We start from the raw sequence: 13,715 nt of genomic DNA, 5'->3' as shown, positions 1-13,715 counted from the left end.
TATGCCCAAGTATCTTTGGGGTGAAGCAGTTCAAACTGCCTCACATCTTATTAATCGTCTTCCTTCCAGTGTTCTTCAGGGGCGCATTCCCTTTGCAGTCCTGTCAACCCATGTCTCTATTCCTTCCTTCCACAATCTTCCTGCTCATGTCTTTGGTTGTGTTGCCTTTGTCCACATTCCCCAAAATCAGAGGTCAAAGTTAGATGCCCGAGCTCTCAAATGCGTCTTTGTAGGTTATGGTTCTCATCAGAAAGGCTATAAGTGCTATCACCCACCTACACGAAAGTTCTATGTCACCATGGACGTGTCATTTTATGAAGATATGTGTTATTTCTCCCCCAACAACACCTCTCTTCAGGGGGAGAATGAGTTTTTTGAAGAGATGTTTGTTGGTGGAGAGTTGAAGAAGAATAAAGACACAGAAGAAGAGAGTATTGACATCCCGGAATCAACTAGTCAAATAGTCGACCAGTTGAACGAGGAAACCAGCGAAATAGACATAAATGTACTCGACCAGTCAAAGGATATTTTTGACCAGCCGATTTCTGAAGCTGAAGAAAACTCTATTCCGGCTTTCCCCTCATCTGATACTTCACCCCTTGATGCCGAACTTTCTGGTCAAGAAGCTCCATCTCAGGTATGTCCAGTATCTTCATCTAGTAACCCTATAGAGTCAGTCTCCTCTACATATGTGTTACCTAGTAGAACTACTCGTGGTCAACCAGCAAAAAGGTATGAACCTTCCATAACTGCTAAAGCCAAATATCCAGTATCTAACTTTGTGTCACACCATAGGTTATCTAAACCTTATGCATCATTTGTGAATCAAATATCCTCTGTATCTGTTCCAAACAAAGTGCAGGAAGCTTTGGGAGATCCAATGTGGGCTAAGGCAATGGAGGAAGAAATGGAGGCGTTAGAAAAGAATCACACCTGGGAACTTGTACCACTTCCTCGTGGTAAAAAGATTGTTGGGTGTAGATGGATTTTTACTGTGAAACATAATGCAGATGGCACAGTAAGTAGGTATAAGGCGAGATTGGTGGCTAAGGGATTCACTCAGACATATGGGATTGACTATGATGAGACTTTTGCTCCAGTAGCCAAGATGAATACTGTTCGGGTATTGTTGTCTCTTGCAGCCAATCTGAATTGGCCACTTCATCAATTTGATGTAAAAAATGCATTCCTACATGGGGAGTTAACTGAGGAAGTGTACATGAGTCTTCCTCCTGGGTATGCATCAAATACACATGGTGATGTTGTTTGCAGATTGAAGAAATCCCTTTATGGACTTAAACAATCACCCCGGGCATGGTTTGGCAGATTCACTCAGTCCATGAGACACTTTGGATACAAGCAGAGCAATTCAGACCACACCTTATTCTTAAAGCACCAGAAAGGGAAGGTAACTGTGCTTATTATATATGTGGATGATATGGTAATAACAGGGGATGACTTGGTAGAAATTGGAAGTCTTCAAAAGAAGTTGGCTTCTGAGTTTGAGATGAAGAATTTGGGAGACTTGAAGTACTTCTTGGGGATTGAAGTAGCTAGGGGGAGAGATGGCATCTTCCTATGTCAGAGAAAGTATGTGTTGGATCTCTTGGCAGAGACAGGCATGTTGGATTGTTCTCCGATTGACACTCCAATCGAGCAAAATCACAAACTAGCAGAATATCCTGATCAGCTTCCAACTGACAAACCAAGATACCAGAGGTTAGTGGGACGTCTGATTTATTTGTCACACAGATTGGGCTGGTTCTATCACAGACAGAAAGTCTACATCTGGGTACTTCACCTTTGTGGGAGGAAACCTTGTTACATGGAGAAGTAAGAAGCAAAAGGTCATTGCAAGATCAAGTGCTGAAGCTGAATATAGAGGTATGGCACATGGAGTTTGTGAACTTCTGTGGCTACGAAATTTACTACGAGATTTGGGTGTTAAGCCTAAGTCAGCAATGCAATTGTTCTGTGATAACAAAGCAGCTATTGACATCTCACATAATCCTATACAACATGACCGAACAAAACATGTGGAAGTTGATCGACACTTCATTAAGGAAAAGTTGGATGCAAAGTTAATCTCCTTTCCTTTTGTTCCAACCGAGGAGCAATTAGCAGATATACTTACCAAAGCTGTATCTAGCAAGTTGTTCCATGACTCACTTAGCAAGTTGGGTCTTCGTGACGTTTATGCCCCAACTTGAGGGGGAGTGTTGACATGTGAGTCATGTGAAGGCAAAGGCAGCAAATCTTGACTTGAAGATTATGGCTGCAGCAGCACACCTTGTGTAATTAATGCAGCACACCTTGTGTAATTAATGTTAGCACACCTTGTGTAATTAATGTAGCCGTAGTTCTTGACTTATATATTGTATTCACACTTAGCTCTATGCAATTTGTACCTCTATATATATCCTCCAGTTTGGAGAAGAATATATACTGAAAATTATAGCATAAACCTCTACATTTGACAATATGTTCCAGATAACCAAGTTTTTCTTTTTGGCAAAACAACAAAAAGAAATCCATGTTCTTCTTTTCCTTCGTACCCAAAATCTCAGGCATATATTCTATCATTCACCCCTGTTCTTAAGTAGAGGACCTATATTCATCTATGAATCTGAATGCAATATCAACGAAATCAATAACTTCAAAATGGAATCTCAAAAATGAGCACAATCACCACTGTAACTTCTCTAAAACATCATCGAAACCCACTTGAGAGTGTTGTAAAGGGTGTTGAATGAACTGGTATACAATCAATTGTGTTTCTTCTGGGTTTGATGGTATCAGAGTCTCCATGGCTCACGTTGATGCATGATGCGCCGCTTCTTGGATGGGGTTCGGGTGATTTCCAGTCCAAGATTCGAGCTCCTTCAATTGTTTTGGTTGATTATATTCTCTTTACTGAACTTGTTCTTCATCTCTCGAATTTTGGATCTATTCTTGCTTTTCTTGGGTTAATCACTGATGGTTTTCCATGAAGATGAATTGAAGGAGTCATCACTACAAAGGAGAGAGAAAGACAAGAGACAGATGGGGAATGAAAGGAAAAAACAAGGCATGAACTAGTTGTAGGCCATTAGATTCAATATCGACACGTGTCTTGATCTTCTTCAAAGCTTAAGTAAGATTAGGCAAATAAAAGATCAGGAGAGGATCTTCTCCCATAATACATATATATCAAAACAGCAACCATAAATGGTTAGCTGATAGCAGTTTTGGTGGGGTTGAAGACTTGAATATAGTTGATGAACCCTAATGACAAACATTATTTTGGAACATATTGTTTCCCCAAATAACAACAAAGTTTTCAAGTTCGGTTCTTTCTAGATTACATCAGGATTTTGTAGGTTTACCACCATGTCCCTATGCCAGAATTACCAGCTGTTCATCTATACAACACCCTTTCCAAATTTCAAGTGTAAATTATCAGTATGCACTGCTAAAAAAGATGAATGGGGCATCCAGAAGCTTACCATAACCCAAATTAATGGAACAAATATAGAACAAATGAACATAACCAGGACTTCATCTTTCAAAAGGTGCCGCTGAACTTTGTTTTTCTTTGAAGCAACTTCCATTACAGTTAATAATATCTAACCCCAAAACATTAACTGCAAGAACCTGGCCGATTAAAATCCATATTTCCTTCTAACATTGTTTTTTACTACCACCTACCTAGTGCCTAGTACCTAGCATAAGCTTCATTTCCACCACAAATTAACCAATTCCTAGAGTAATTTGCGCTTCTCGATCCCATAACACACTTGTTCTCAATCATTCCACAATGCAAACATAGGGACCTGTTGAACCAACCCAAGATTCCCAAGCCGGCTATGGTCACTACCACCATTGCCATCTTCATACTTAGCACCCTGCAGAGAGCTGAAATAAGCATGAGAATAGTCACCTACACTGAGACCAAACTCACTGTTGGATCCAAATTCGCAGCATTTAGGGCTTTGAGGGCAAGAAGAATTCCTGCTGCCTGAAGCGGCAGCCAATGTCACAGTGTTGGCCTCAGAGTTTGGATTGTCATTCCACACCATTTCAGCCAAATTCTCATCACAAGGTTCTTCGCTGTTTGTTATGGCCAAAAGGGGTTGTGAAGAAGTAGATGAAGCACAAGAATTGAACTCCTGATCATTTGGTGCTGCTGGAGCCGGGTCTTTTGGTGACGGGCGTTTGGCCAGGTCACTTGTAATGAGTGTGGAGCTTGAGCAAATCCTCTTTACATCATACCTACTCATGTCAAAGTTGGTCACAGCACTTGTGCCCCTAAACTTGATTGCTGCTATGTCATAAGCCTCAGCTGCTTCTTCTTGTGTGCCTAAATGATGTTAAGAATGTCACATAGGTACATTACCCAACTTACTTAGAATTAAATTTTTTCAACAATGAACTATGAGTGAAAAGCTTACTAAATGTTCCAAGGTACAAATCCTTGTTTCCAGCAACCCTTCCAATTCTAGCTTGCCACCTTCCATGTTGATGGTGTCTGAGGAAAATAGAAGATTGGTGGGGCTTTAAATATGTACTAAATTTACATGTCTGGTATCAAATCCATATCCAAAAATTTACAATAATGTTTACCTATTATTGCCTATGATAATTGAAAAGGCTGCAAAATTGCAGTAAATAATGGAAACTCTATTATTAAAGTAGGTTTTCTGCCATACCTTGTCACTCCTCTGTACACAGAAGCTCCCCTTGAAAACCCACTGCTTTTCCTGTAGAACATAATAAAGAACCACATATTTGCTCAAACAAAGAAACAGAAAAAAATTATGGTCCAAAAGAGATCCAGTAGAAAAAGTACTAAAGGGTTTATACCTCCTCAAGTTGGCTACAAATTCTTGCCTTGTCATGGTCTTCATCTCTTCCAGCTCTTTCACATAAGTGCTTATCTGAACAGCAATATCAAAAAATTAACACTCAAAACAGATTTAATTACTTTGAGAAAACAATTAAACTTGATTTAAAAAAACCCAAATTACTTACAGGGAAGTTAATATGAGTAGTTGGACCCCAATACTTGAGTGCAGCTAAATCATAAGCCTTTGCTGCTCTTTCTTCCTTATCATATCCACCTGATGGTGGTTTTGCAGATCAGGAAATGAGATATTAGGTTTTATAAAAATCATGCACACATTCCAATACAATATATTATATTTGTCAACACAATATAAAAATTGTTCAGAACTTCAAATGCCAAAATAAATTCTTGCCGAAAAACAAGGTCCAGAAAAAACTAATAAAGAAAACAAACATGGAAATGGAGTTTCACCTACCAAGATAAACTGCAGTTGCAGTAACGGTAGTAGTGTTGAAGATGTGAAAAAAGATCCCATCCACAAAATAGATGCATGTAAGAAAATACCAGACAGTCAGTATATTCCTTTAACAAACAAGAGTACCCAAATAAAAAAAAATAAAAAGAAAGGGGAGAAACTTGAGGTCTTCATTGAAATGAAAATGTAAGCATATACAAGAAAAGAAGGAAAAAAAATGCTGATTTCTAATTACCTTGCCTTCCTTTCCTTGTTTGTCCTTCTTTTCTGCAACTGTTATCCCACAGATGGGCCTCGTATCTCCCAGTCCATCTATGCCTAAACCAGATAGTTTCAGCAACACAAAAAATTAATCATAATTGATAAAGCTAAATCCATAGCAAAGAAAGGGAAAAGAAAATTAGTGTTATGTACCTTGTTACACCACGATACTGAGAAGTTCTCTGCCCAAAAGTATCAATAGATTTGCGAGTGACTGGTTCTCTTGCGGAGGACTTCCCACCTGGCCTTTTCTTGCTCTCCACCATTTGCACTTGAGAAATTGGAAGCATACCACCATTTTGCAAGGTCGGACTCATAGTCAGTGAGAGATTAGACTGAAAGTTATTGCTACCATTTTCCTGATCAGATGGTGATTTTACATCAGCGTATGGAACCACTACAGTCTGGCCTAACCAAGACTTGTACATGCCATTGGTACACGGGACAAGGGCACCGCCACTTTGTGGGTTTGCATAGTAATGGCTGTAAGGCTGAATCAAGCTCTGATGATGAGATGGGTCTGTGGAATTGGCTTCTATTTCACTATTAGGGTTGCTGAAATTTGGGGCCTCATTGACATTAATTTTAGAGTCCTCTTGGTTTTGGCAGTAAACTTTGGTTTCATCACCAGGTGGTGAGTTTGAGTAGCAACTTCCCAAGAAATCCTCGAGCTTAGGACCCTCTTCATCATCATCAACTGGGTTTGTCACACTTGTTGCACCCACCATGCTATTCTCATAAGACCTCCAATCTTCCAAAAATCAAAGTTAGATTAACTTGAGTTAAGAATAATATCAAACACATGCAGAGCAAGAGCAACACCAAGAAATTAAACATGCAAAGTGCGCAATACCTTCAGAACCATTAGGACGCCTGAAAGGGTCAGCAGCAAAGCAAAGAGAACCATCAGAGCGCAAAGGCATGACTGACATGTGAGGAGGGAAACCCACAACTCCATGGTCTTGTTCTTGCTGATCTTCTTCTCTTCCATCAAAGCCTTCATGGATTCTCAGGTGGGGAGTGAGAGAGAATCCCAGCCAATTACTCATGGTTCTGTTTCTTGTGTGTTTTCTCTATCTAAAAAACTTTGGGTGCTTTTGGGATCTTGAGCTCAAACTTCAAAGATGGTAGTAATTGTTGTTGTGGGGAGGAAGTTACTTGCTTTCATTTCATTGCATAGATTTACTTCTCAGTCGTCATGGAAGCCTTAGATTTGTCCTTGAAGGTCTAGATACTGTATATTAATATAGAGAGGTGAACCCAAAAACAGATTTGTGCAAAAACTACAAAAGCACCCCTGTCTTTATATTCTTGGGTCTGTTTCTGTTTTGTATTGAAAACCTTGGACTTTGTGCCCCTTCTTTCATTTCTTTGTCATAGCTTCTGCAGCGGTGATGGCCATACCCATGGCACATAGACATAATGTAGACAAAGAGATAATACAAAATTACTCAAAAGGACACATACTTTAAAAGTTTGATCAATAATTTTGAAAATGTTCGCTGTGGAGACTCAAAACGGCACCTTGATATTTCCTCTCCATCAGTTAAGAAACTACCGGAACCAAGAAACAAGTTATGAACTTTGTTGTAGCTTTGACAGCTTCAGTAAGGAATCTTAGTTTGGTTTTGAAGGAAGGAATGGAGAGGGTGGAGACTGGAGAGAGAGGGAGGCAGGAGGTTAATCCGTTAAAAGTAAAAACTAAATAGTTCTTAATCATTTGGATTATTGGTTTCTGTTGTAGAGAATTGGAAAAATGTAATGTATTCATCTTACCATGAGATTTATATAGGGCTACATCACGTATACAAAAAGCAATACATAATAGCTATACTAATCAATCGCACATTACAAGTATTGAAATCGCATACATTAAGAGTAGGGGTCATCATTTGGCCCTTCAGCCCATAGGGCCGAAGCCCTACCCGGCCCTTGCATTAGGGCTGGCCGGCCCGACCCTTTCTCAAATAGGGTAGGGTAAGGGCCATGCAATTGAAACCCGGTCTGGCCCTTCGACCCTACTCGTTTGAGCCCGTTAGGGCCAAGCCCGGCCCGCCCGTTTAAGTCATAATATTTTCTATTTCTTCTATTTTAAAAATAAATTTCTCTTTTTTCTATAGCATACAACTTATCTCTTTTTTGGTAATTGATTTCCTAAGCTTTATTTTCTTTAATTCTTGTTTCATTTGTTAAATAAAAATTAATTTAGAGATTTAGAGAGATAGTTAATTAAATATAACCTCATTAACTAATATTTATAAATGTTATAACTTATAAGTTAATCTCAATATATATATATATATATATATATATATATTAAATATGATCAACGAAAAACAATGAGTCTTATATTGCCTATATGACCATGGTGCCACATTTTAAGGAAAAAAAATAATGTATTTCTTTTTGTGAAACAAATTAAAGCCCTTTTAGGCCCATTTCGGCCCTATTTGGAAGGCCGGTCCGACCCGACCCTTTTGGACCTAGTGACTCGGGCTTTTTGGGCGGGTAAGGGTTAGCATATTTAAGCCTCGGCCCTACCCTACCCGGCCCTAAATTTTGTTGACTTTGACTAGGCCCGGCCCGACCCTACCCTAAGCCCTAAAATTTAGGGTAGGGCCGGCCCCTAGCCCGACCCATGATGACCCCTAATTACGAGTCTGTCAATCGCATACATTACGAATCTGTCAATCGCATACATTAAGCAATACATATTGCATTAATAGTCATTATCATTCACAACACTCCCCCTTGGATAAGCCCTAAAATTTAGGGTAGGGCCGGCCCCTAGCCCGACCCATGATGACCCCTAATTACGAGTCTATCAATCGCATACATTACGAATCTGTCAATCGCATACATTAAGCAATACATATTGCATTAATAGTCATTATCATTCACAATACTCCCCTTGGATATTCCATGTCAATAATGTTGCCTCTGCTATGTGCTTCTAAGTTGCCTCATCAAAAATCTTGTCAAGTAATAAAAATCCTGTGGGAAAAAACAACCTTGGTCGAAGGAGAAAAAGAGCACAACAACCTTGGTTGAAGGAGAAAAATAGCACAACGCGCGTGAATGTGGAGTAGTCGATATCTTCAACACTCCCCCTTGTGCTGCTCAAACTCAGTGATGACGCTTTGATCATTGCCTCACTAAAAACCTTGTTAGGTAACAAAAACCATGTGGACAAAAATAACCCTGGTCGAAGGGCAAAAAGAGCACAACACATCATTCACTCTTCGAGATCGAACATGTACACATCATACCTCCCCCTGATGTCAAGGTCTCCATTTAATTTCTACAATTATGGGAGTTCGGATTACTTTCTTAATCCGATGCTCTTTACATGTTTCTCGAAGGTGGATTTAGGTAATGACTTGGTAAACAAGTCCGCTATATTATCCTCTGAACGGATTTGATTCACTTCAATATTTAGAAGTGTTTTTTGTTGCTGATTGTAAAATAACTTAGGCGATATATGTTTGGTGTTGTCGTCCTTGATGAAACCTAACTTCATTTGCTCAATACAAGCTGCATTATCTTCATAAATGCATGTAGGTTCATCTGTGGTAGACTTCAAACCACAAGTTCCTTGAATGTGTCTAACTACAGACCTTAGCCATATGCATTCTCGCACGGCTTCATGTAGAGCGATAATCTCTACATGATTTGAGGAAGTAGCAACAAGGGTTTGCTTTGTAGACCTCCAAGATATCGCAGTGCTTCCCATGGTAAACACATAACCCGTTTGGGAGCGACCTTTATGAGGGTCAGAGAGATACCCTACATCAGCAAAACCCATCAAGACATCGTCATCATTTTGATGGAAGGGAAGAGGAGCACAGAAGGTGGCGTTTTTCCTTGTGGAGTCCGATCCCACACTTCCGTTATTTCTTTTCTCTCTGTAGGGATAGAACAAGCCCATATCAATCGTATCTCTCAAGTATCAAAAGATTGTCTTTATGTCAATCCAATGGCGGCGTGTTGACGCAGAACTGTGTCGAGCTAACAAGTTCACTACGAATGAGATGTCTGGTCTTGTGCATTGAGCTAAGTACAATAATGCACCTATTGTACCTAGATAGGGCATTTCAGCCTCTAATAAGTCTTCGTCCTCATCCCTTGGACGAAATGGATCTTTTTCAGGCTCAAGACTATGACCGATCATGGGAGTACTTTATCTTCATTAAAGCGCCTTAATAATTTTTGAGTATATGCTGACTGATGGATCATATTCCCATCACTATAGTGCTCGAGTTCTAGTCCGAGGCAAAACTGTGTTTTCCCAAGATCTTTCATCTCAAATTCTGATTTCAAGTACTTAGCAGTTTCATTTAACTCATCCAGAGTTCCAATTAGGTTCATGTCATCGACATAAACTGCTACAATTGCAAATCCGGAACTTGTCCTCTTTATAAACACGCATGGGCATATTTCATTGTTGACATATCCCTTCCCAATCAAGTAGTCACTTAGACGGTTATACCACATCCGTCCGGATTGTTTCAATCCATATAGTGAGCGTCTCAATCTTATTGAAAACGAGCTCCGTGGTTTAGAGCCAGTTGAGTTGGGTAATTGAAGTCCATCTGCAACCTTCATATATATCTCTGAATCTAGATCCCCATAGAGATATGTTGTAACCACATCTATAAGCTGCATGTCAAGTTTTTCGGGAAACTACCAAACTAACAAGGTAGCGGAATGTTATAACGTCCATTACGGAAGAATATGTCTCCTCGTAGTCAATTCCAGGGCGTTGTGAGAAACATTACGACACAAGGCGGGCTTTGTATCTAACAACCTCATTTTTCTCATTACGCTTTTTAACAAAAACCCATTTATGGCCAACATGCTTTATACTTGGGGGTCTCAGTGTTATAGGCCCAAATACCTGTCTCTTTGTTAGAAAATCCAATTCAACCTAGATTGCATCTTTCCATTTAGGCTAGTCTGCTCTTCGTTGACATTTTTCAACGGAGCGAGGTTCGATATCATCGTGTTCTATAATTCCTTGAGCAATAGAATATGCAAACGCATCATCAAGGAAAATAGAATCTCGATTTAACGTCTCATGTAAACTAGTGTAATTCATGGAGATCTCCCTATTCCCTGGAATTTGTTCTAACATTGGAACGTTCCCCAATGATGTCTCTTGGACATAACCATAATCCGGAATATCTTCATGAGACGGGTTATTTATGTCGATGATTAATGGATCTTTCTGTGCCAAACTCGCTTTCTTTCTCGGGAGAGAATCCATCGAACCTTCTGGCCTCCCACGTTTCCTTGCTGAGAGCCCGGCCTGAGCCACATTGCCATCACTATTAGTGGTGGTGGCGCCATGCCCAATACCCCTAGGGGGGGTGCCATGTCCATGATTTTTAGGGACATCAATCCTTGCAGGCACGTTTGCAACAGGTATATGTGATCTTGTCACTTTAGCGATATCAGAAAACGCATGAGGCATAGAGTCTGCTACTTTCTGAAGATTGAGAATTCTCCGCACTTCAATTTCAAATTGTGCGGTTCGGGGATCAAGATGAGACAAAGTGGGGACAGACCACGACAATTCTTGTCATTCATGTTGAACATTATGGTTCCTATCTCCCTCTAACGACTGGAAGACTGTCTCATCAAAGTGATAATCCATAAATCTAGCGATAAATAGATCGCCTGTCAAGGGTTCTAAGTACCGGAAAATGGTTGGAGAGTCATATCCAACATAAATGCCTAATCGTCTTTGAGGACACATTTTGGTGCACTGTGGCGATGCAATTGGCACATAAACTGTACACCCGAATATGCATAAGTGTGAGACATCAGGATCCTATACAGTAACCATCTGGGACGCAAAAAAGAGTTGAGTGGTAGTAGGCCTCAGACGAATGAGCACAGCTGCATGCAATATTGCATTACCCCAAGCAGAAACAGGGAGATTGGTGGGCATAACCAATGCTCTAGCGACCATTTGAAGTCTTTTAATGGCAGCTTCTGCGAGACCATTTTGGGTGTGAACATGAGGAACAGGGTGTTCAACCTCAATCCTAATGGACATGCAATAGTCATCAAACGTTTTTGATGTAAACTCTCCAGCATTGTCAAGACGAATTGACATAATGGGATGATCAGGGTGGTGAGCCCTTAATTTAATGATTTGTGCTAGGAGTTTAGCAAATGCAGCATTTCTTGTGGACAATAGCATGACATGTGACCATCGTGTCGCTGCATCAACCAACACCATAAAATATCTAAATGGTCCGCAAGTTGGTTGAATAGGTCCACAAATATCACATTGGATTCTTTGTAAGAATGAAATATTTTCCTTAGTGTCCTTTGCATAGGATGGTCTCGATCCTAATTTGGCTAAAGAGCAGCCTTTGCAAAACGAAAGATGGGCTTTAGAAGCAACCAGAGAAGTATCCGGTTGAGCCACGAGTCACAATTGACTTTAGAAGTAGAAAAAGGAACTAAGGAGGTATTGGTGGCGTCAATACCACTTTTGGGCCGCAGGGGGTAGGCGGCGCCAGCCCTACCTTGGATCGAATTTTGGTTCTGACTTCTTTTCGTTTTGAAAAGTGGATGTCCGTGTAAAGTCTTTAATATACTGATCATCATATCACGACCTGGGTGTCCCAAACGGTCATGCCAAAGCCTATATGTGTCAAAATCCCATAAGTCATCTTTCATGACATGGTTGGATTCAATAATTCGAATAGAGCGACACATAAGTTTCTCTAATACTCGTTTATGTCCTTAGTCATTAGAGGTGATGCAAAGAAACTCTTGTCCATTCTCACAATGTGTTTCCACATAAAAACCATTGGCTCTTATATCTTTAAAACTCAATAGGGTTCTTCCAGCCCTGGGAGCATATAGAGCTTCGGTGACATTAGTGCTTGTGCCATTTGGCAACATAAATTGAGCTGGCCATGAATCAATTGTGATGGTCCAGCCATCGTAGTTACAGAAGATCGACTAGGCGTCATCCATAGAAATAGTTACCTATGTCGCAATATTGTATGTGTGGTGCCACTATCAACAAGGAATTCCAACTCTCTAGGAAACATACTGAAAAATAATAAAGTTCAGAATTAAAACATGTCCATGACATTGAATAATAATACGATACTTTATTAATAAAGATAGCCAATGATTATATCAAAGGTCCCAAAAAGTCTGATCCAAAATAAAATCAAACTAAGACACATTGTAGTCACTCTATCTGTTTGGTAACTTCAATCAAATATGACCAGGAAAGTAGAGAGAGATGTTGGTGGAGCAAGGCTCTCTTAAGCAGCATTAATCTCAATGACTTTTCTAGACATCATATTTCATTGGGTGCACCACATAAGAAATGTTTAATACAATTATCATTTATTGACTAAGGCATATTGCCATTACAAAAATTCTTGAAAAATAAAAGAATTATTCTAATCAAAGTCTGCAGCATCCTTGTGCACTTCATCTTCAGCTTTGAAGTCCTCTATGGTGAGATTGACATCTCCACCATCTTCTTCTGCAAGGTACACTTTTTGCTCCCTCAGGTCCTTGTATGCCCTGTATCTTGAAGCTAGTTGCTCGCTTGCCTTGCATTGCTTGAACCAATACTCACTTGATCCACATCGATGACACATGTCATTGTAGTTGCCTCCCTTTAATTGAGGTGCACGTTGTTGGCGTTCCCTAGGAGGGTTGACGCCACCACCACGAGCCATGGCGCCTCCACCACGAGCCATAACGCCAGCACCTAGACTAGGGATACCACGACCACGTCTCCCACGTGTGGCATTGCCACCATCTGTATTCACACCAAACCTGCAGTTTCCTTTCTTGTTAAGGCGGTTATATGGACCCATACGTCTCTCATATCCCTTATTCATAGGGTTCCGCTCCTTACGCCCTCTTTTGGGTGCATTATAATTCGCCTCATGAACGCTCTTAATTCCAATGGGCCTTAAATTATAATTTCTCACGAGTATGTTATCATGTTTCTCTACTACAAATATGAGATTGATAAGCTGATGAAACCTTGTGATCCATCCAGCATTGACTTTAGTGCGGTATTGCTTTGATACCACAATGGCTGAAACGGGGAAGGTGGAGAGAGTTTTCTCAATTGGCTCTTGCTTTGTGACTAGTTGTCCACAA

The 13,715-nt window shown here is 40.2% G+C and overlaps 1 protein-coding gene across 1 annotated transcript; it reads right to left on the bottom strand.

Annotated features, from left to right (window-relative positions):
- Positions 1-3,536: 3,536 nt before the first annotated feature.
- LOC112189196 (AP2-like ethylene-responsive transcription factor AIL1) lies at positions 3,537-6,814 on the bottom strand. The gene is made up of 9 exons (XM_024328470.2): positions 6,415-6,814; positions 5,715-6,312; positions 5,536-5,618; positions 5,301-5,309; positions 5,011-5,099; positions 4,843-4,916; positions 4,689-4,739; positions 4,431-4,507; positions 3,537-4,339 (listed from the first exon to the last, which is right to left on the bottom strand). The coding sequence occupies exons 1-9, from the start codon at positions 6,608-6,610 to the stop codon at positions 3,783-3,785; spliced, it is 1,734 nt and encodes a 577-aa protein (XP_024184238.1). The 5' UTR covers positions 6,611-6,814; the 3' UTR covers positions 3,537-3,782.
- Positions 6,815-13,715: the final 6,901 nt, after the last annotated feature.

The sequence above is a fragment of the Rosa chinensis genome, chromosome 2, assembly GCF_002994745.2.
Source record: "Rosa chinensis cultivar Old Blush chromosome 2, RchiOBHm-V2, whole genome shotgun sequence".
NCBI classification, from domain to species: domain Eukaryota; kingdom Viridiplantae; phylum Streptophyta; class Magnoliopsida; order Rosales; family Rosaceae; genus Rosa; species Rosa chinensis.
Note: the sequence above shows the minus strand (reverse complement) of the source record. Positions and strands in the feature narration are given on the sequence as shown.

Coding starts and splice junctions, on each gene's coding strand:
- LOC112189196 (XM_024328470.2), bottom strand. CDS start 6,610: ATGAGTAATTGGCTGGGATTCTCTCTCACTCCCCACCTGAGAATCCAT. Junction 6,313..6,414: donor GCGTCCTAATGGTTCTGAAG/GTATTGCGCACT, acceptor GATTTTTGGAAG/ATTGGAGGTCTTATGAGAAT. Junction 5,619..5,714: donor CAGTATCGTGGTGTAACAAG/GTACATAACACT, acceptor TATCTGGTTTAG/GCATAGATGGACTGGGAGAT.